This window comes from Parasteatoda tepidariorum, chromosome 6, assembly GCF_982258835.1.
Source record: "Parasteatoda tepidariorum strain Cologne lab strain chromosome 6, Ptep-v5.0, whole genome shotgun sequence".
NCBI lineage: Eukaryota > Metazoa > Arthropoda > Arachnida > Araneae > Theridiidae > Parasteatoda > Parasteatoda tepidariorum.
The window spans coordinates 85,850,046-85,874,236 of record NC_141760.1 but is presented as its reverse complement, the minus strand read 5'-3'; the positions used below and the strand labels follow the sequence as shown (position 1 = coordinate 85,874,236).

The 24,191-nt window shown below is 29.8% G+C and overlaps 1 protein-coding gene across 1 annotated transcript; it reads left to right on the top strand.

Annotated features, from left to right (window-relative positions):
* Positions 1-3,607: 3,607 nt before the first annotated feature.
* LOC139425133 (uncharacterized) lies at positions 3,608-23,631 on the top strand. The gene is given in 9 exon segments (XM_087166923.1): positions 3,608-3,735; positions 4,627-4,809; positions 6,468-6,656; positions 8,334-8,519; positions 14,109-14,117; positions 16,236-16,412; positions 16,692-16,880; positions 17,505-17,690; positions 22,715-23,631. Coding segments are annotated over 9 exon segments (2,091 nt in total). The 5' UTR covers positions 3,608-3,680.
* Positions 23,632-24,191: the final 560 nt, after the last annotated feature.

The following is a 24,191-nucleotide window of genomic DNA, read 5'->3' as shown; positions in this document are numbered from 1 at the left end:
TTTCATGTTCTCTTCTTTTAATTAAGTTAAATGCTAAAAAAACTGTGACTGCTATAGTTGGTGGAAACAATTATTCGATTTCATCCCTATGACGATCCAGCAAAAAAAATTTGCACTTTCTCCGCAAATTAAATCAGTCTTTCATGAACTGAGAAACAGAGTATGGTTAAAACTATCAAAATAAGCTAAAATTTATGGTGTATCTGACACGATAAAGCTAGGTTATTTTGACCGATTTAATGATTTTGGGGATATTAACAGAGACATATAAGTTTTACGATACGTGATTAAATTTAGTAAACGTGGTAAAATTAGTAATTTTATCATGCTACTTTAAAGCAGCGGTTCCCAAATGATGTTCCCCAAATTACTAAGGCTTTGTGGAAGAGTTAAAGGGGTTCCGGGATCTTGGACATTTGTTTTTAACAAGAACCTTTAATTACAGCTAAATCCAATTGATAACCCATTATTTTTTTTTTTTTTGCTTACCCTTATGAACATTTTTCAAGTAAAATGCCGATAAAAAAGTAGATAAATTTTTCAATAAATATAATTTTTCTAATAACAATATATTGAGCAAATTAAGAAAAGATATTGCACTTATAAAAACTTCATTATTTTTCCGATCGCGCATTTAATGCAATTCTTTTTAATGGCGGGCACTTGGGATGTATTGTCCCATTGGCCAGGAGAGCCAGAACTGCTATACTCTTCTCGTTACCCAGTGGGCACCTGTGGCGAAGCCACGGCGGTGGAGCAGCGTCGCCCACGTCACACAACCACAAACCCGTTTATAGGACGGGTCACATTCACACAATCACACACAGGTGAAAGAACATAGAACACAAAGAGATAGGAACATCCATGTCCTGAGCGGGATTCGAACCCGCAACCATCGGCTCCGCAGTCAGGCACGTTAACCATTCGGCCATCTGGTCGGCTTTAATGCAAAAATAAAATAACCGAATTACATAATAAAGAAATACGTTTTCCTAATAACGATTTTCAATGGTTGTAACAATTCTTTTTAGTTTTCCTTGAAAAAACCCCGATTATTCTGCTTATTTCGTTCATTTTAAACTACAAGCATACATTATATCAAAAAGAAATATATAGCTAGACTAGATACAGATCTATGACTTTGAATTTAACTGTCGAACATGAAAACTAATTTAAGTTTATTTCTCTTATAAACGTCGTTAAACAGCAGATCCAAATTTGAGTTTACGACTACCAATGTTTAAATCCGTAGCCTTGTAATTTTGAACCCAATACAGCAACAAGGGTATTCCTGGATCAGTACCTCCAGAGGTTTTGATTTACTATGGGAACTTGGAAGACTTTGTGACCCCGACAAATTTAACGAGCGCTAGTCGCCATTTAATATACGGTGGTTCTTCGGCCGGCTGGAGTCAATCTCTCGTTCTCACGAACACGAGTCCAACGCCCTATATTCCTCTTATTAACTGTTTCTGAAATAATGACTTTTTAATGCTTTTTTTTCACAACTGCCTTTGTTTACTTTGCCTATAAAGTAGGAGTTTCGCCGAAAGAAGGTTAATCATTCAGGGTTCCATTACCGAAAAAAATTAGAAACCGCTGTTTTAGAGCATCGCATAAAAATCATTTAGTTAGTAAAATTTACTTTTCAGTTTTGCATTTCTTACAAATTGTGTGCTAATAAGAATAATTTGGAAAACCAGAATTTCCAGCAAATTGTTACTATATGAAAGGAAAAAATACTAAATGAATGATTTAAGTACCGCATATTTTGGGCTTATTAAACAAGTCTAGGAGTTTTCTTCGGCAGAAATGTCGTTACGCACAAATCATTTGGAGTAAATGTCATTATGGTATATTTGCTAGTGTTTTTATTTATTTATTTATTTGTTTGTTCATTTATTTATTTCTTACCGTGTGCTATTTAACAGAAAAACAATGTATATTTCATTTCGAAAAAAAAAGATTATGATGGCAAATTTAATAAACTGGATCTATATGATTTTTAATTCACACTAGCTTCTATAGAGGTTTGAGTCATAGTATTTACTTGTTGAATACCATAAATGCATTTAAAAATGTATATGTATAGGAGAAGACAGTAGAATTCAATAATTTGCTGGCGTATAGAACTCTGCAATTAACTCAGTTCTAGAATTCCGGTGAATATTTAAGTTTTTTTTCTAAAATGGAAGAATGAAATGCGTTTATTAATTTACAATCTGAAAATACAAGTGTTTGTGCTGAAGAAAATCATGGTTCTGTGCTTTTGTGATCATTTATTGCAAATAATGATAATAATAATAAAAAACAGGGCATAAAAGTAATTGTCTGTAAATTCCTCATATAAGGAAAGTTATTGATTGAATCATAAATGAAAGTTTATTCAATTAAAGTTTTTACATTCAACCTAAATTTAATTAATTGATAAAAGTAATTCTGTAAAATCATCACATGTATCGATAAAAAGTACATGAAAAAAATTTACGCATTGATTATTAAGTCTCCTAATAAGATGCCAAGCAAAATTTATGAAATATGAAAAGGTTTCCTGCTAGATATTGAAAAATCAAACAAATAAAAGGTATGGTGTAAAAAATTCAGCACACTGTACTCTAAAATTGCGATAACATTCAAAACAATTTGAACAAATTCAAAAAAAAAATCGGTTGAAATTTATAATTGGAAATGACCCTTACAGCACGTTAAGTTTTAATTCTGTAGTAGCATTTCAGCATGCAGAATTTCGATTTTATAACAAAGTTAATAGTTCATCATTCTCGTAATAAATTAAATTTTTTTCTATTTAAATGTTATTTTGTTTTTAATGTTTTGTGATTATGCGGAAGGTTATTCCTTGTATGATTTGTGTGTTTGCGTCGAAGTAGCTGTTCACGCACAAAATGTTTTATTTTGAATATCGTTCACAATATATATATATATATATATATATATATATATATATATATATATATATATATATATATATATATATATATATATATATATATATATATATATATAATGTTTAAATCTGATAAAAAAGAGTAAAAAACTCAAATAGAATTTTTACTTAATTCCTTGGTTAAGTTTAAATTCTAAGACTATGGAACTTTAAAGTGTCTCTAAACAGCCTAATGTTCATCAACTGTGATAAAATTTAAAAAAATAACTTGTATTTGTCTAAAATATTTTTATTTAATTTACTAAATTGGTTTAAAATTCCTAAAACTATGGATGTGAACTTTACCGCTTCTCTAATTGACCTACTGTTCATGAACTGTGATATCACAGAAAAAAATCTCTGCATATACCTGAATTGTTTTTTTTTTTTAAATTTTATTTCTTAGTTGGATTACAAATCTTAAAACAATGAAAAGGAAATTGAATATTTCCGATAAATGATGAATATACATCTACTGCGATAAAACAATAAAGCAATTATATTATTTTCAACTTTTACTTTTCTGTAAATGGATTAATATACCTCGATTTGCATACAATTAAAAAAACTTGTCTTAAAAGAAATGAAAAGAATTTGCATGCAATTAAAAAAAAAAACTCAAATGTCTTTTTTTATTTAAATCTTGTGAATCAAGTTCAGAACCTTTATATTTTGACGTAAATTTTACATTTCTGTCAAAAGCCCTGACGTTCATCAACTGTGATGATACTTAAAGATGTTTCCAATTGTATATTTTCAACTCTTTCCCGTTTTCTCTTACAATAGAACAGGTTTGTGATCTTATTCTTCTATCATCCCCCAATATTTAAATTTCCACGAAGTCTTGGTGTTTTTTAACATAAATATTAATATATATACTTTTATAATTTTATTTGTGACAAGCATTTTAAATTGAAAATTAAAAGTGGTCAATGAGGAAATCATGCATAAAGCAAATTTAATTAAGTTTTCTAATGAATATCTTTTATTTTATTTTATATAGGTCATTTGTTTTCTGTGTGTGTTCAATACTTAGTTAGGTTAGTGTGCCTGTTGTGCAGGTGAGTGTAATACTCAGTTAGGTTAGGCCAGTGGAGTTAATAGTTCACACAATCAGAAATAAAATTCTCTTTTTTGACCATTCAGCAAGTCTTGAACTCTATTTCGTTAACTTTGGGAATCATTTAGTCACGAAATTACGAGACCAAATGCAAAATGAATACATGACGAAAATGTTACCTCAACTCGGAACTTCATTATAATGCATTATCAGAGACTATGAGCGAAAATGAAGACTAAGCGATCGGAACTTGAATAACGAAACGAGCCGACCGGCTGTATGGTGGTCAAGGAGTTCCAGTCCCGTTTCGGGCATGGATGTAATTCATCTGTCCTTACGTTGCGGATCTACCCATATGGAGCCCATGAAAAAGTGATTCACAATACCGCCTGTTAGATACCTTGAGACACAATGTTAATTATTTTTCGAAATAAATTGAATGACGAAATATTTCCAAACTTTTGACGAAATTCGTTTCTAGAGGAATTCGTCATTTTGACCACATTTTTGCTTTGATCGTGTGCTACAAAGGGAAAGGTTTCGTCAAAACGGAAAAAGTTTCATGATGTTAGAGTGTCTATTTTTTCAATGTGAAATTGCATGCTCAATGTTTTTTTTCCAGATTGTCCAGCTAACTCTTATTATTATAGTTGTGGAACAAAATGCCCCATCACATGCGAGAATTATTTGAATCCTCCCAAAGCTTGCAGTTTTATGTGCAATCCAGGTTGTCACTGTGACGACGGATACGTCAAAACCAAGGATGGACAATGTGTAAGACCAAATGAATGCAGCAGTCGCAATGGTATGTTTTCAGTTCCTTTTTTATTGGAGTAATTTACTCACGGGTCTTGTGGAAATTTTTTTGTTTATTATATTGTTGTTGCAAGCTTATAGAAAAATTCGGCTCCATTCAAATATTACTTCCAGTAGTGAAAAAATCTTCAGTACTATTTCTAAACCTTTCTAATATGAGTTAGGCTTATTACAATCTGCTTCTAGATGAATTAAGAAATGAAATCAAAATTACTCAATTAGAATGAATTTTGATTGGGATTTATGCAATATTCCGTTAATAAGATTTAATAATTCTGGTCTTATTGCAACCTCAATGAAAGCAGACTAATCAAGCAATAAAAATTATATTTTCAAATTAGCCTAAAAATTTGTTGACTAACTCAAACAAACCTAAAAAGTGAGAGGTTAATTAGAAATTAGTGAATAAGTTTTCCAATTAGACCGGCTAATTCTAAAATGACAGTGGCTGTTTTTAAAGAGCCGAATTGTTTATTTACTCTACGGAATTCTTATATTCTTTTTTGATAAGATTTACTAATTGCAAACAATGCTCCTTATAGCTAAAGGTTTTAAATTTTTTTTGCTCCAAAAATGGCCAAGGTAAAGCCTTTATAATTTCTGTATTTAACTGAAATGAGCTCAATAAATTCACGTTAATTAAAAAAAAATAATAAAAAAATTAAAAAGAAAGAAAAACTGCGAATGTGAGATAAGATTCGTGACTTTATAAAGCATTTCCCCGATGAATTTTTTAAAGCAAATAGTTTTCAACAAAGCTTACAGTTTAATTCTTTGTTAGAAAAAAATCCAATCTGTTTTGCCCAATTGGTATTAGCTAATTTATATGTTTCTTCGGAATATTATATTTTAAAACTAAGCATTATACTTAATCAAACATCTGATGGCAATACATTGTAAAAAATTCTGGATCATATTATGGTAAAAAGTATCGGGTACTAATATTTTCTGTCGTAAAATCTATTTTTACCGTAACATATTACGCAATAAAATATCTGATATACCGTAATTTTTACAGTAATAATTACAATAAAAACACTGAATCATTATAATTAAATAAATATTACTGCATCAATTGCCGTATAATATTTTACGGAAAAAATAGATTTTACGGATGATGTACCCAAAATGCTAGTATTTTATACCGAAATTTGATTTGGAATTTTTTGCAATGTATAATGCTCGAATTACAACAAAGTTCTAATTACGTACTTTAAACGTGAAAAATAATTCCAGTAAAAAACAAACACTTTCAAATTCGTATCAGTGTTGTAATTGTTATTTAAAGTAGAAATAAATCTGTATTTTATGTTATAAGAGTAAATTAATTAAATAAGATGAAATTAATATAAGATTAAATTAAAATAAGATTAAATTTAGATAATATTATATTACAACATCCATACAATTAGTCTTTTAAAAGGATTTTGTTGTTTGAAGTGTTAATTTTTTTCATTAAGTATAGAATAAGATATTTTTAAGATAACTATTTCTGTTTGAGAGTTGTTAAAAAGTTCCTGCATAGATATTTCGAAACAATCTTTACCTTTTAAAATATTTAAATTTTTTTGATAAAATTATTTATGAGCTCATCGATGCATTTAGTTCAAGATGAAACTTCAGTATAAAATTAAGTATTGTTTTCAGCTGTTTGTGGTGAAAACCAAGAATACCAAACTTGTGGAACAGCATGTCCTCTTACTTGTAAAAATTATAAAAATCCACACAAAATATGCAACTTGATGTGCGTAATTGGATGTCAATGCAAGAAGGGATACGTCCGAACCAATGATGGACAATGTGTTCTCTCTGAAAACTGCCCAAATCGAGCTGCTGGTAATTAGACTTACTATTATATATATTTTTTAAACAGGGTGCCTTATAATAACCACCCTTGCCATAACGTTTTAGACTCTTTTTACAAAATTGAGTTATAATAACCTCTAAAATGGGAGAAAAAAAAATGATCATCAACACAATATAGAATAGAAAAATGAATGAAATAAGTTTAAGCTATAATCTCGGTGTACCGCTACATATTAAAAATAAAAATTTCGAATGGTGATGGAAACTGCCGTTAATATGACTTTTTCTTATATATTTTATTTTATATTGTATAACTGGCGTTGAAGAGCAGACATAATTTTGAGTTTGTGATTATCCATGTTCAATTCTACGGTCTCTCAATTTCGAATTCAACCTAGAAGACAAGAAAACTTCTGGATCAATCAGTGGAACAAACTATTCTTCGTCTCTCTGGAACTTCTCTCTGGAATATAATCTAGTACTACATTATACTCGTACATAGAACAGAACTGTATGGAACTATAATAGTGCTCGGATAACAGAGTTATATGATTAAATTATTGGAAAAAAATACAAGCAATAGTTAAAATTTTTAGATAATTATAGACATTTCTCTTTTAAATCAAATATTCTAAACTTGGCAAAAGGAATGTTTTCATTAAATAAATAATTTTAGGTAAAGAAAGTTTACCTCAAACGAAAATAACGCCATGCTGATGCTTTCCACTTCTAAATAACACATAGTTGGTAACAGAAATCAAAATTTATCACAATGTTTTGAGCAAATGTATACAATGGCACTGTGTAAATAAATTTATCCATAAGGCTTAAAAAGGTCATGCTGCGTCAGGCACGTTTTTTTTTATAAATAAAAATAAACAATTGGACGATTAATTATTAGTACTTACCACAGCTGCTAACTACTTAAGAAAACTACTTCCTTTTCGTTAACGTTCATTAACTACTTTTTCATTTCTTGCGTAAGTCTTACATTTCGTATTGTTGGTGGAAATAATTTTCCTTTATGTTTGATTTATTTTTAAATATGCTTCAAAATGATTATTGTAAGTGATATATAGTAAACTCATGACCCGATCCTTGGATCTCATTCATAGGAAACTGCAGCGTAACATATCACTTACATTTTCTGAGTAATTTAAATCATCGCTTTTTAATGAAATTAAGGTTGTTTTTCGAAGGCTCCGTCGTTACATGAAATGATGCTCTTTTACGTATAATATGCTATTTTCATTACTACTGTGAGTTTGCAACAGTTACTCATGAATGTTTGATCAAGTTTACTTTATATATGGTTTCATGGCCTATGCTGAAAATGGCACAAAACATCAAAATGGAGAAAAGCCACAGTTTTATGAAATTGAAATTATGTTTGCGATCTAATTTTTTAATGTTTAAAAACTCACTCCAATGCTGCATTATAATAAAAATATGCAAAAACTGAGAATAAGGCAGTGATTTTGATAATTTTTTGCCAGATGGAAAAATGTCACCAAATTACGATTTAAAAAAAATTTAACAACTTAGAAATATAGAAGTTTTTAGAGAAGTTCTTTGTCCGTTCGAGAGCACAGATAATTCTTCACGACATGGTGATATATATATAGTTTAAACTTATAGCTTTGCTTCAAGTGTGAGGCAAGAATTTTTTTTAAAAATTTTATTAACTTATATTTTTACTTTCTTTAGGTTCCTTTTATACCGCAGAAGCTAACTCCTGCCTGATAGAGTCCGATACTGGAATATGCCGTGGATATTTCCCTATGTTTTATTATGATGCCAAAACTGGACAATGCAAAGAATTTATCTACGGTGGATGTGGGGGCAATGAAAACAAATTTGATAACGAAGAAGAGTGCTTGAAGAAATGCAGCTGTACGCATAAAATTTACTTATCAATAATATTTTTTAATCACATTTGTATTTATTTATTATTATGGATTCATTGTAGAAGCACCGTCAGTTTAAATATGTATCAGTATTACATAAAATATTTATGACGTATCAATTAACATTATAAAATGCATTAAGATGATGATATCCGTATTACCTTTATAATAAAGGTTGCACTAAGGTTGACAGGTTTAAAAAAAATACACTTGAGGTAGAAAATGAGGTTATGTTGTACACCAAAAGTAACCTCATTGATAAACCTCGATTTCCACCTCATGTCACTCATCTTAATCTCAAATTTAATTTAAACCTCAAATTTATTCTTTACCGATTCTCCTTATCTGATCTGGAAAATCAAAAAGAAAATAGAAAAGAATGCTTAGGTACTGTTTATTGCATTTTTATCAAGACAATTTACACATTCTCACTAAGTTTCCACATTTGTTACAAATATTGTCAACAGATGTCACCAGTAACTGAGAAAAACGTTACAACAATGTTTTCAAAACTACTGCCATTGAATCAATCATGTGGTGCAGTCTGCAGACAAAATGAACTCCCAAGTAAAATATATTTACTGGAATAGTCGTTGCAGTCGTTACTGGCAAGTTTTGTGGCCAATTTAAAAATTTGTTCATCGTTCCTCTGCATAACACAGTAAATAGTCCATTTTCTCCATTCGTCTCACCGTTTTTGAATAGCTGTTTCAAATAGTCAGTCTTATTTAGGAAACTCGATAATAGTATGAACATGCAATAATTGAGGAAAAACTGTAAGCAATCAGCTTTTTATAAAGAGAGGTGTAGAGTTCTAATTTTTGCAAGCGTAACTGAGAAACATTACATAAAAAGATGTTTAAATTGTGTATTCTTTTTTAATCTAACTGGCGCAAAGCAGTAAAAATGATGAAGTTTTCAAAATGTTGAATATAGCTTTTCTATCAAATCAGTTAAGCTTTCTAACATTCATGTAATTTATAAATATAGTTTTTTCAATTAATCAATATGTAGATTAACATATTGCATAATACTCTAAATGAATTGAGATTTCAAAAAATAAACCTGAAGTTCTAAGTAAATTTAAGTAAAATCATAATAATTTGAACATACAGAAATAAAATTCGAATTTTGCTCCTATTTTAAGGTATAGAATGAATGCCAATAGATAAGCAAGATGTATTATAGTAATCTTAATTAGTTAAGCCGTAGATTTATATATTATTTGTAGTTTTATTAAAAATCAGTATCTGCCTTTATAAAAATTTAAGGTGTTTTTGAGGTTTATCTACGGCTGTTTTGAAGCGATAAGGTCGGTTTGAGGTTTCTTTGAAGTTCACTTCAAAAAAAACCTTAAAAAACAACTTCCCAATGTTCATAATCGAGGTGTATGAAGTCGTTTTATTCACACTTGAGGTTGTTTTGAGACTGATACAAATCTACCTCAAAGAAACAAGCTTAGTTGTTTCATGTGCACAGATTATTTCTTTTACACTTCAAGAAAATAAGAGTAATTTAGGCATGAATAATTTCAAAGAATTTCAATTTAAAGTATTGATGAGCTATATATGAGATTTTTTTTTAAGAGAGCATTTTATTTTTGATGTCAATCTATTTATAATCATAAAAGAAAAATAATTGTGGAGTAAACAGGAAGGATTATATAATTTTTAGGCTTTTATAATTAGTAAGTAATGAAATTATTTTTAATATACTAATATATATCATATTCAACCTTAAATGTCTTTTTTTTCATTTTAGTATAAAGATTATCACCGTCTGATGTAGTGTAAATATTACGTCGTTTCACATGCAACTTATTGAAGATTTCTATTGAAGATTACGAAGATAACTTCCTAGCTAACCATTGTTACCCATATTAAAAAATGTGCAATGAAATAAAAGTTTACACTTACGGTTTCATTCAATTCTCTATTTTATTCACTCTAATTTTAAGTTTCTTGGCTAATTTTATTTTGCATAAAATACATACGACAAAGAAAATATCGTAGTTGATATAATTATCGTGCATGATAATTATATCGTGTATGAAATATCGTATTATGGTTAAATAACTGCATTCACGATGATATCATGAAATTGTCGTGTAAATACTCATTTTTGTCAATGATTATCACGATAATATTGACATACAGTGAATAATAATGATATACTTAATACTATAATTAAGTAAATCACGATAATTGAAAATAACTATATTTTACTATACATCGATTAGTTCTGCCCTCTACTGTCCTGATGAGTATCCTTTTTAACGAATACAAAAAGAATTTATACTAAAATCATCCTCTACAACTTTCTGCGAAATTTTGAGGTTTTCCTATAAACTCTGTTTAATAATAACTTGGAAACCATATACACTTTCGGAATTTTCTTTTAAACATCCGCCAAAAGAAGTGAATTCGGCCTGGTACTTCTGAATGATGCAGTTTTAAATGATTCGGCCAAGGTCCCTAGGTTGCGAAGGGGGAAACACGAACTCTGAAATATATTCTGGACAGAAGCTGCTCTCCCAACTCAATAGAAGTGTTTTGTGAAAGGATCATTTCTTCTTTCAGCACAATAGCTGATCCACACACACATATCGAGATTTGTTCAGTCATGTTTTGATGAAATTGGTGTTCACTGGATTGGATTGACTTTCTGGCTGGACTGTTCTTCCTGAACCGGCATTCTCAGAGTAGCGACGGAACACCATTTGCTTTGGGCGGATTAGAAGATGCAGATTCGTAGCCAGCCAAATTGAGCATCTTCGCTACTAGCACACAGATGCCTTGTGATAGACGATTGGAAGACAATTTCTTTGGTCACCAATGAAAAACTAGCGAAAGTCTCCCCAGACATGTGCAGGTTGTCATCAATGCAAAAAAGGGACATTTGTTATTATTATTAAATGCCTCTGGACTCTTTTAGTCCGTACCCCTGGGTGTTCGAATTCTTTTCGCCATATTGCATATAGTAAAATTCCACGTCTCTAATAAAAAATACCATTTCTGTAAAGTATGTAGGAAGTTAATACGGAAAATTAATTTTATTACATGCGGTGCAGTTCATTTAAATAAGAAAAGTAATTGACGACTGTAAGTGTAAAATGATCTCGAAAACATTTTAGATAGTATTAATAAATTAGTTCTAAGTTCATATAGTTCATGTATTGCTCTTTTTCAAATTAAATTTTCCCTTCTCTCCATGTACTTGAGAAGATAAAAATTCCAAAATTTTGTGGTTATAGTGAGGTGACCATAGCTCATTTTATGAAGATTTTTAATGATCCTTTTGCATGATATCTGCTTTTTTGCACGCGATTGTAGAAATATTTTCTTTTGAATGAAAGAAGGTGCTAAGTTTATTTTCAGTATTATACGTTAGCAATACGAAAACAAAACAGTATGAATAACTGTTGATATAATGATCGGAATTTCGTTTAGTATACTGCATATTGCAAACTTGATAAAAAATATTTGCCTCGTGGCTTATGCTTACAAATTGATTTTTGCTTCGTATGGGATGAGTGACAGACATCTCCATCTATTAATTACGTAGTGAGGAATTATTTCATATAGGTTATAAGAAATATGGAAACTTAGTTTTTTTATGATATCTGTAGTTGTATTTTTTATCTTATGCTTCTTATACGATATTATAATCTTATACGGGACTTATACGAGACTTATACGGGATCTTATACGTGACTTCTTATACGATATTATAAATTTCATAACTTTTTTTCTTGATTTTTGCTTATTTTGGTGCAATAAATAAATGGAAATTATTTTGAGACTTTTATTGTCCTGAAAATGTTATATGAAGTACTCAGTATACTTAGTTCTTTCAAAAAAATCTCTTTTCAAACAATTAATCGATTCAAAATGCTTGGTATAGAATGTGAGCAAACAAAAGAGCAATCAAGAGGACATTCAATGTTTTTAGAAAACTTATATTAATCTAAAGAATACTGAAAGGAATATAAAAGTTTCTTCTGAACTTTCAATGAAGGAAAATTTCAACCAGAAAGATCAGTGATGCGAAATAGAAATAATGCAAAATAAAAATCAGATTGGAAAGATTCCAATGTGCCTCTCTTTAAGATATTTGGGATTTCCGTTTCTTGAAATCTCTTCAGTTTTTTTAAATGTAAGATGAATGATTCCGCAAGTTTTAATATAATTATCTAGGCCGTAATAGCCTGCTTGGTACTGTGCCCATGTCCAAGAGTTCGCGGGTTCGATCCCGGCCGGGCGAAGACTCCCCGTGTATATGGTGACTGATACACGTTAAATCTGTCGAGTCACAAAGTCCTCCATGTTACCATAACAAATCAAACCTCTGGGGGTACTGATCAGAGAGTCTCCTTGCCTTCTGGGTTGGTTCAAAAATACAAGACTATGGAGATGAACATCAGTAGTTGAAAGTTCAAAATTGGGTCGGCTGCTTAATGACAGATATAAAATAAAATATAATTATCTGCAAAAATAAATAATTAAAAGAATTACTCATTTCTTACTGAAAATGTGGCTTTAAATTTCTCAGAGGTTCATTATGAGGATATTATAAGACTCATTTGTTTTCTGAACTTTTATTTTCGATACTTTCGTTTAAAAAACAAAAGTCTCTAAAATTTGCATTAGGTAATGTGATTTGTAGTAAACGAACTATTCAAAGCATTTTTTTTTTTTGGGTAAAAAAATTTAATAATAATAATTGTGGGCAAATTTTATAGTAAGTAAAAACTTAAAGTAATTATTGTGTCCTCTTACCAAGCATAGAATAAACCAGTGACATATTTTTTCCTTACCAGTGATCTTTTGGTAAATGTTGTACCATTTGCCAAATGATCTTTTGGTAAATGGTACAGCATCGGCATTTTAGCCCCCACTTTGGGGGGCCTCCCTGTCCGAGCTGTAACGACCTCCAAACGCTCTGTTAAGCGTGGAGGTGGCAGTTTCGAATCTCGCCGTAACCCTGGATGTATTCTTTGTAATGTCCTTTTCTGTATTGTGCTATCTGTCCTTCTATTTGAGAAAAGTTTATAAGCCTTAATTGAGCACACAAGCCTGCATATGTATGTTGTACCAATAAAACCAATAAAAAACCCCACATTGGTACCTTCGGACGTGTTCTGAACACGCCTTTAGATATAAACTAACCCGACTAGGGCTAGGAGGGGATTTGAGCCCATTTCCTCCACACTTTAATTTTTGGCAAAAAAAGCAGTTGGTCACGGAAGCTGTAAAATATTTTATTTTAAAGTTTTAGAAGAAATAGAAGATTTATATTCATCTACTATTTTAGGTTTGTGTAATCAAATTTCATTACAACTATTTCATGCATATCGAGATGTCCAAGCCAGAGGTTGAACTCTATTACTTCACTTTATCATTCGATCAAATGATGAAATAAATCAGTTGTTTATACTATTCTACTTTAAAGGAAAACGTTTTCCAATTGTTTGCTGCTGGTAAGTGATTGATCATTGATCTAGCTGAATTGATCATTGATCAATTCAGGTAGGTTTATATATATAGATAATATATGTAGATATTTAGATATTAAGATATTAAATGTATAGACATTCAATTTCAAAATGAAAAAAAGGTAAGATATAACTAAAATGAGAAAAGTAAAAATTGAAAAAATAAATTTCAAGTATTCAGCCTCGAAAATGTTTTTCAAATATAAATGGTTGGGATTTCAATTTTAGTCAGATTCAATTCAGTCTATTGTTATTTCTTTTTATTTAAATGTAAGAGCAAACTGTAATAAGCAACAAAATTCTTATAAATATTTTCACCATATTGAATATTTTTTCTTCAAATTTATTTGAAAAATACCCAACAACGAGTAACTGAAACTGCCAACATTCAAGAATATTTCAGTTTAAACTCTCTGGTTTAATTTAAAGTATAAAACTCTTCACAATAAAAAATTTTTGTGCGGGAAAAAAATTGGAACTAAAATTCTAGTCAAGAAGAGCTAATAAATCTTTCACCACCGTTTCCAGGACTATAATAAAGCGATATGTCATATCATTGCGATTATAAAAATATAAATTTAAATATTAAAAACTGCTTAGTTTAAGAAACAAAATTATTAGAATTTTTTACAGTGTCCAAAATAAGTGGGACAGTTTCTATCCTTTTCGAAAGGGTTAAATCTAACACGAAACTAAGAAATACAATAAAATAAATATACATTTTTCACATATGAATTTTTTCTTTCCTTTTTTTCCATTTTTATCTTGAAATACGTTGGAACTGATTTTTTATCACAAAAATGTAAAATATTAAACACATGTAATTTCCCAAAAAACATTGATTTGTTATGTTATGATAGATAACAGCAATTGATGGGAATTTGTACAGCTATTTTTCCGTTATAAAAGAGTTACCAATCTTTAACTTTTTACTCTGTTAAAAATATAATACAGTAACTATGCAGCTGTTTTTAATTTTGTGCTTTGTTGCTGGGGCTTTAGCCTTACCGGGTAAAAATTACTATATACTACTAGTTATGAATTAGCATTTATATATTTATTATTTATATATTTATTATTTATATATTTATTATTTATATATTTATTATTTATATATTTATTATTTATATATTTATTATTTATATATTTATTATTTATATATTTATTATTTATGTATTTATATATTTATTATTTATTAATATTTAATAATTATAAGTATTTATTTATTTAATACTTTAATTGAGTAATGGTTAAAGTTGCAGCTGTTTTTGATTTTGTGCTTTGTTGCTGGGGCTTTAGCCTTACCGTGTAAAAATTGCTATATAATGCTAGTTATGAATTAACAATTATATATTTATTATTTATATATTTATTAATATGCATAATTTTTATTATGTATTACTATTTATTATTTATTTACACTTTTTATTTGTTAATATTAATTATTTATTAATATTTAGTATTTATAAGTATTTATTTATTTAATACTTTAAAAAAGTAATGGTCAAAGTATGGATTATCCCTAATTTTACTATTTCTTCTTTTAAAAATACGTATTTTAAGAAAACAGCATAAGTTTTTGATAGCAAGAATAATTTTCATACTTTTTTACAATACATTATTTTTTCTCGTTTTTAATACACCACTTTGCCTGTTAAGATGAAATCTTTCGAAATAGTTTCCTTCTTTTGCACAAATCAAATCGTCTTAAAGTATTACCCATATACACGTGCCTTTGTACAATGGCATAAACATTGGAAAGTACTAAAATAATTTTAGATTACTATATATAATATTTAACTATGTATAATTTAAAAATACTAGAGTAATAAGTAATATTAGATTACAAAGAACCATGTATAATTTTAAACTGCACAAGAGACTTAGCTTTAAGAAAATGTTTAAGTTTTATAATTAAATAACTTGGGGCACTATAATGACAAGCTACATTTTTAATTGTTCTGAAGAGAGTTTTTGGAAAATAATCGATCCTATTTCCATGTAATCAAGAAATTTTTCTATGTATTGTGCTGTTATTTGATGGAAATTCAGGGAACTCGCACAGTATCAACCTGGTAACAATGAAAGAAACAGTTTGAGAAAATTTTAACCTTTAGAAAACTTGAAGCTTATTACTATGCTGCTTCAAGCTCATAATTTTACTGATTTATTTTTTAAATGTATCTTCTCACTCCGTTTATTTTCCAGATTGCCCTGCTAATTCGCATTACGATAAATGTGGAACAGCATGCCCTGTCACATGTGAGAATCATTTGAATCCTCCCAAATTTTGTGTCTTAATGTGCAAATCAGGATGTCACTGTGACGAAGGATACGTCAAAAGCAAGGATGGACAATGTGTACGACCAGATGAATGCAACAATGGTATACCTTCGATATGAAGTTATTTGAATTAAAAGTATTGTTAATTGTAAAGTTGTTTGAATTCAAAGTACTTTTAATTTTCAAGTTAGTCAAATTCAAATTATTGTTAATTTAGAAATTAATAGAATTCAAATGATTACTAGTTTTGCAATTATTTGAATTGCAAATGATATCTATTCTCAAGTTATTTGAATTTAGTTTATGATTAAAGTGTTTAAGTTCCAAAAGAATGTAAAATATTTCCCCTTCCCATATAATTTTAATTTGTGCATTTTTTAGCTATTTGTGATGAAAATCAAGAATACCAAACTTGTGGAACAGCTTGTCCTCTTACTTGTGACAATTATGACAATCCACCCAAAATATGCAACGCCATGTGTCTCATTGGATGCCAATGCAAGAAAGGATACGTCCGGACCAAGGATGGACGATGTGTTCTCCCCGAAAACTGCCCAAATCGAGCTGCTGGTAATTAGAGTTGCTGTTATATAGGCAATTTTGTTTTGTACAGGATGCGCCATAATCTCCAACCATGCAATGGGGTTTCAGAATCCTTTTTTAAAATTAAATTTTAATAAACTGTATAATGAGGAAAACAAACCAAAATTGAATAGCAAAATACCGAATAGAAAAAATAACGAACACCTGTGTTGAAATAGTTTTCAAGACAGTCGCTGTATACTGTTACATACTATAAGGTTAAGTTTAATGTATGCTTATAGGTATAGGTTAAAAGATAAGGTTTAATATATGCTTATAGGTTAGGGTTTTATAATATTTGCAATGCTACTTTATATTAAATCTACCCTATCAGCAATTAATGCTTATGCTACGGCTTGTATTATATTACAATGCTACTTTATATTAAATCTACCCTATCAGCAATTAATGCTCTTGCTATGGTTAGTATTTCTATCTTAGGTTTTCAAATTACTTATTATTACTGGAAAGCGTATAAACAGTTTTCAGTAAATCGTAATAAATCCATAAATTACGATTGATTTATATTTGAATATTTTTTTGTAAAAGTGTTGTATTCTAATTTAGGTATTTTCAAAAGATTTCCGATATTAAATTAAGTGTTGTTTTCAGCTGTCTGTGGTGAAAACCAAGAGTACCAAACTTGTGGAACAGCTTGTCCTCTTACTTGTGACAATTATGAGAATCCACCCAAAATATGCAATAAGATGTGCGTCATTGGATGTCAATGCAAGAAGGGATACGTCCGAACTAACGGCGGAAGATGTGTTCGTCCCGAAAGCTGTTAAAATAGATCTGGTAATGAGATTCATCCCAATTTGTAATGTTTTATAAATATATCTTGTTAGAATCAATAAATGCTTTTATTTATTCCTAAAAGAAATTTTTTTGAGATAAATTAAAATAATACACATAAAAGAATCCATAAAAGAGTATTCAGCTGCAAAAACTGCTGTAACCAATAACTAATAACGAACCCTAAAATGCCATTATTGGAAAATGGGTATTTTCTGGAATTTGATAACAAGAATCTTTTTATGGCGAATCTAACAACAAATATTACATGCATATCTAAATTTTTTACTTCAGAATGCCGACATGTGTGAAATAATGCAAATATTGCGCTATAGTGAGTGTGATTTGAAGACTTCCACAAAAGCTGAAGACATTTTCAAGACTCTTCTGTAGTTATTTGTATCTAAAGAATCTAGTTAAATCATATTAAAAATAATTTTCCAGCTGTTTTACATTTTCTTTAAATAATTAAATTAAGTGACGAAACAATATGAATTTCTTTTGCCTTTTATCCTATGACGGTTCTGCAAGTAAAAGTTGTAGTTTCTCTCCAAATTAATTTGGTTTTTCATGCACTGAGAAAAATGAATAGTCAAAACTATCAGAATATGTTAAAATTTGTCGTGTTTTTGGTTTAAGGAAGCACCAAGGAGTTCAGTAACTTTTAACGAAATGCTTTGGTAATGAGTTTGGTAAAATTAACATTGCAATGTGGACTCTAGTAATTTTAGGATTAGTAATTTTATCATGAAACCTTAGAGAGTGGCGTAAAACATTTATTAGGTTACATTTACTTTTAAATTTTGCTTTTTTTTATTAACTGTGTAGTAATAAGAATAGTGTTTTTGAAAACCAGAATATCCATCAAACCGTTACCAGAGGAACGGAGAAATTACCAAATAAATAGTTTAAATTCCATATATTTTTGATTTTATTAGCCACATCCAACCAAAATTTAAATAGTTGATAAAGCTGATTCTGTGACCTAATTTTTATAATTCAAAATAGTTGATAAAAGTAATTCAGTAAAAACGTAACAGGTATCTGTAAGAAATATATCGCTCATGGGCTGTAATAGCGGCGCAACTCAAAAAATCAATTTTTGAGATAAGGGGATTTAAAGTTCTCATTGCTTAGCAAAATGCATAGGAAATTCTTTAGTTTGCTTCAACGAAGATTGCCTTCAAGTTGAATTATGAGTTGTGTAAGTTTTGCTGCTGAAAGAATGTGTATTTTCATATTTACGTCTGCTCTTAGTCCAAAACGCGTGTTTTTTGAGTTGTGCCACTATTGCAGCCCATGAGCGATAAGAGAAAAATGTATGCATAGATAATACAGTCTCCTCTAAGAGAAGGTCATGCTGAATTAATAAAATATTAAAAGGCTTCCTGTCAGATACAGTGAAATTATAGGAATGAAATGTATGGCGAACAAAAAATCAATTTTCTATATTTTAAAAATGCATTAACTTTCAAACAAATTGGAATTTCAATAATAAAAAAAAAAAAACTTGTGTGAAGTTCATAATTGAAAACGGCTGATTTAGCATTTCAAGTAATAAATTGCATTTCGGCGGGCAATAGATCAATATTTTTTTTTACTACAATTTTGAAAGTTTGACACTTTATAATTCTCGAACTAAGAATCAAATGTTAATTTTTCTATTCCATTGTACTCCCTCTAGTTTTTAAAATTTTTCTACTCTCCACTGTAGTTTCAAGTGTCTAAGTCTTATAATTTTTTTGCCCCTAGAAAACAAAATGTAATGTTCAGTTGAACAGGCCAAACAGTGATGATGTTGGCTAACCCTTATGATTTCTTAATATTGAGAGAAATTTAAAGCTTAATAGAATCCGGTGTTTGAGGTTTGAATCCCATCGATGCCTGTTTAGTTTTGTGGAATACTGCCGGTCTAACTCCTCCTACCTCACAGAGTTTGTGGTAGTCTACTGCTATGGAAATTTCAAAGAAAGGAGATTACTTTGTTTGGCCCGAGTCAATAGTTGTCCTAAATGTTTTAGCTCCCACACCTTCTTGAAATAGTTTAACCTCGTAATCGTATTTAGATATAGGGCTCCAGATAGCTGGCGAGAAGAGTTCTTCTGTTAGACACGTAGCAGTTTGTTCCTTAACAAAAAGGAAAACTCAGAAGAAAGTGTATGCAAAGAAAGAAAGATGTGTGTATACCACACGCGTATTAAGTGTAAAGAAACTTTATGTGTAAATAATGAGGTTAATTGTTATTGAGTATGTTGGCAAAGCATCTTTCATCATGACCATCTAATTTTTTTTGCAGTTGTTCAGAATTTCTGTTCTGACTTGTTATGATGTTTTATGAAAATCAGAATCAGTTTAAAAATTCTGAACTAACGAGAGGAGAAAGGCTAACGATTTCGATGAAAGACAATGCTGATATAATATTAAAAAAAAATACAAGTATAAATCATGTTGAATCTTTAACCAAATATTAGATATATTAATATTTTTTGAAATTCCAGAATGAAGATATGTCTGAAATAGTGTAAAGATTGTGCTGTTACGCGAGATGTGATTTAAGGACTTCCTCAAAAGGTGATGCCATCTTCATGACTAATACTGTAATTATCTATATCTGAAGAATCTAATTAAATCATATTAAAACATTTTTTCTTGTTTCATGTTCTCTTCTTTTAATTATTGAATTAAATGCTAAAAAAACTATGAATGCTATAGTTGGTAGAAACAATTATCCGTCTTTAACCAGTCAATTAAATCAGTCTTTCATGCACTGAGAGGCAGAGTATGAGCCAGAAAATTACCGATTTAATGATTGATTATTACCGATTTAATGATTTTGGTATTATTAACAGTAAAATATAAGTCCTATAATATGTGACCAAATTTAGTGAATGTGGTTAAATTTAATGATTTTATCACGATACCTTAGAGCAGCGGTTCCCAAATGATGTTCCCCGAAAACCCAAGGCTTTGTGAAAGACTTAAAGGGGCTCCGAGAGTTAAGCCATTTGTTTGAACCAGGAACCTTTAAATACAGCTAGATCCAATTAATAATCAATTATTTATTTTATATTTTGCTAGCCCTTTTGAACTTATTTCAAGTAAAATGCAGATGAAAGAAATAGATAGTCTTTCTAATAAATATAATTTTTCGAATGACAATATAAATAATAGGTAGTTGTACTCATGAATTTGTAATAGATGATCAAGAATTTAAAGCAAATTTTTGTACAGTTAGAGATAATATTATATCATATGATGCTATAATTGGCATGGATATTTTAACACAGGCAGAAATAAAAATTAATACCGCTGGTATCACTTTAACAAAGATAGAAAATAGTGGAACGAAACCCATTGAACAACTCTCTATTTCAAATATTTCCATTAAAAATGATTTCGAATTAGAAATCGGATCTCGCGTTAGTCAAACACAAAAAGAAACTCTTCAAAATATGGTTTCAAATTATAAACCTACCAAAACTAAAATTTGCGAAATTCAAATGTCTATAAATTTAAACAATGAAACGCCAATAACTCATAGACCACGTCGATTACCTTTTACAGAATGTAAACCAAGTGACAAAATGGTTGGCTGACGGTATAGTTGAACCATGTTCTTCCGAATATTCCAGTCAGGTTGTAGTGGTAAAAAAGAAAGACGGAACCCCAGGAGTTTGTATTCATTATAGAGCGTTAAATAAAAATGTAGTTAAAGATAATTACCCTTTACCACTTATTGACGATATATTAGAAAATCTTCAAGGAGCAACTACGTTTAGCAAAATTGATTTGCGTAATGCATATTTTTATTTGGAAATAGAACCGAACAGTTGTAAATATGCGTCTTTCGTCACTCATAATGGTCAATTTCAATTTTTACGCGCACCATTTGGCCTTTGCAAACCACCCGCGGCTTTTCAGCGCTATATTAACACTATTTTTAAGGATTTGATAATTAAAGGTCATATTATTATTTTTATGGATGATACGACTATACCATCGAAAGAAGAAGAAGGTTTTGAAAGGCTTGCATCGGTATTTTCACTCGCTTCTGCTTACGTGTTAGAGATAAATTTTTCAAAATTTACATTTTTAACTAGAAAAATAGAATTTATCGGACATGTAATTGAAAATGGTAAAATGTACCCGTCACCACATTTTCCCGAACCCAAAAATAGAAAGGATTTATAATCATTTCTTGGTCTAGCTAGCTATTTTCGAAAATTCATATTAAATTTCTCCATTATTGCGCACTGAATTTTTGAAGAAAAATCACGAATTTAAATTTACCGAGAATAAAATACAAGCATTTAGTAGTTTAAAACATAATTTGTCTTATCCACCCGTTCTTAATATTTACAATCAAAACGCGGATACTGAAATACATTGCGACGCAAGTATTCATGGTTATGGATGTATTTTAATGCAAAAATCGTTAGAAGATAATGGGTTTCACCCGGAATATTTTATGAGTAAGAAAACGTCTGATGTCGAAGCGAAATACAGCAGTTATGAGCTCGAAGTCTTAGCTATTGTTCAGGCTCTAAAAAAATTTAGAGTTTACTTGCTAGAAAAACATTTTAAAATTGTGACCGATTGTAATGCGTTTGCGATGACATTAAATAAAAATGATTTGTGTAGCGCGCTGGGCATTATTGCTACAGGATTTCGATTATATCATTGAACACCGTTCCGGTTCTAAAATGTATCATGCTGACGCGCTATGTAGATATCCCATTGTGATAGTACAGGATAGTTTCATTACGAAAATTAGAAAAGTTCAGGAAGAAGATAGTGAAATCCAAATGGTTAAAGAACTTTTGAAAACTAAACCCTATGATGACTTTTTTCTTAAATCTGGCATACTATACAAATTTGTTGATGGTGAATAACTTCTTGTCGTTCCTGAAAGCATGCAGAAGGATATTATACGAAATGCTCATGATCGCGGGCATTATGCCTCTAAGCGTACTGAAGAATCATTGAAACATCAATTCCATATCTCTAAAATGAAATAAAAAAAATAGACCGTTTTATTAAAAACTGTGTTCCTTGCATTTTAATAAATCGAAAGTATGGAATACAAGAAGGATTATTACATCCGATTGAAAAAGAATATATTCCTCTGCACACTTATCACATTGATCATTTAGGACCATTGCCTACCACAAACAAGAATTATAAATACATATTTGCAGTTATAGACGCTTTGACAAAGTTTTGCTGGTTGCACCCAACTAAATCTACAGATGCTACTGAAGCTATTTCTAAATTAGAGTCTCAAAAATATGTTTTTGGCAATCCATCACGAATTATTTTTGATTGTGGATCTGCATTTACTTCCAAACAGTTCCTTGAGTATTGCAGTGCTGAACAAATTGAACACTTCTCTGTAAGTACTGGTTTACCGAGCGCAAATGGACAAATAGAAAATTTAAATTCTACAATAATTTCTGTTATCTCCAAATTATCAATAGAAGATCCGAACAAATGGTACACTTACGTAAAAGATGTTCAGAAAGTCATTAATTCAACTTTTCAACGAAGCATTATTACTACTCCTTTTCAACTGTTATTTGGTACTGTTATTAAAACAAAACAAGATCTGAAAATTAAAGATATGCTGAATGAGGAAATTCAAGCCATCTTCGTTAATAGCCGTGACGAGTTACGGAAGCAAGCCAAACCTAAAATACAGAAAGTCCATAATGAAAATAAACGAACTTACAATCTTCGGCGAAAACTATTTGCATCCTCCAAAATTAACGATCTAGTGGCAATAAAACGTACACAATTCGGACCAGGATTGAAACTAAAACCGAAATACATAGGACCTTATACGATAACAAAAATTAAACCTAATGATACTTTTGATGTCGAAAAATGTGCTTTTTTTGATGGACCTTCAAAGACCAGTACATGTGCAGAATACATCAAACATTGATCTGATGATAATATTTAAAATTACATTTTCTTCAGAACTCTTTCGAACATTTTTAGTTTTTCCCAGAGATTTATTATTTTTATTTTGAAAATTATTTCTTTAATATTTTGATTATTAATATGTTTTTTGAAATCTTTTTCAGATGATGTATAAGTATCTTAGAATGTAAAATAATATTTAGCTATTATGTAAGAATTTTTTGAATTTTTTTTATATGCCCACCTGAGGGCAGGTGCTTCTTGTCGGATGGCCAATGAGGGAATCCAACCTCCACTATAGCAGCGCCACTCCACTTTTGTAACACTTCAGCGAAAACGCTCAAACGGAGCCGTTGTTTCATATCTATTGTTATGTTTTTTATTAAATTTATTAATTACAAAAGCGTAGTTATTTCAGCTATACCTGACGTCAATCTCCACATATATATAATGTTTAAATCTGATAAAAAGGGTAAAAAAAATTCATATAGATTTTCTATTTAATTTCTTGGTAAAGTTTAAATTCTAAGACTGTGGAAGGGAACTTTAAAATTTCTCCAAACAGCCTAATGTTCATCAACT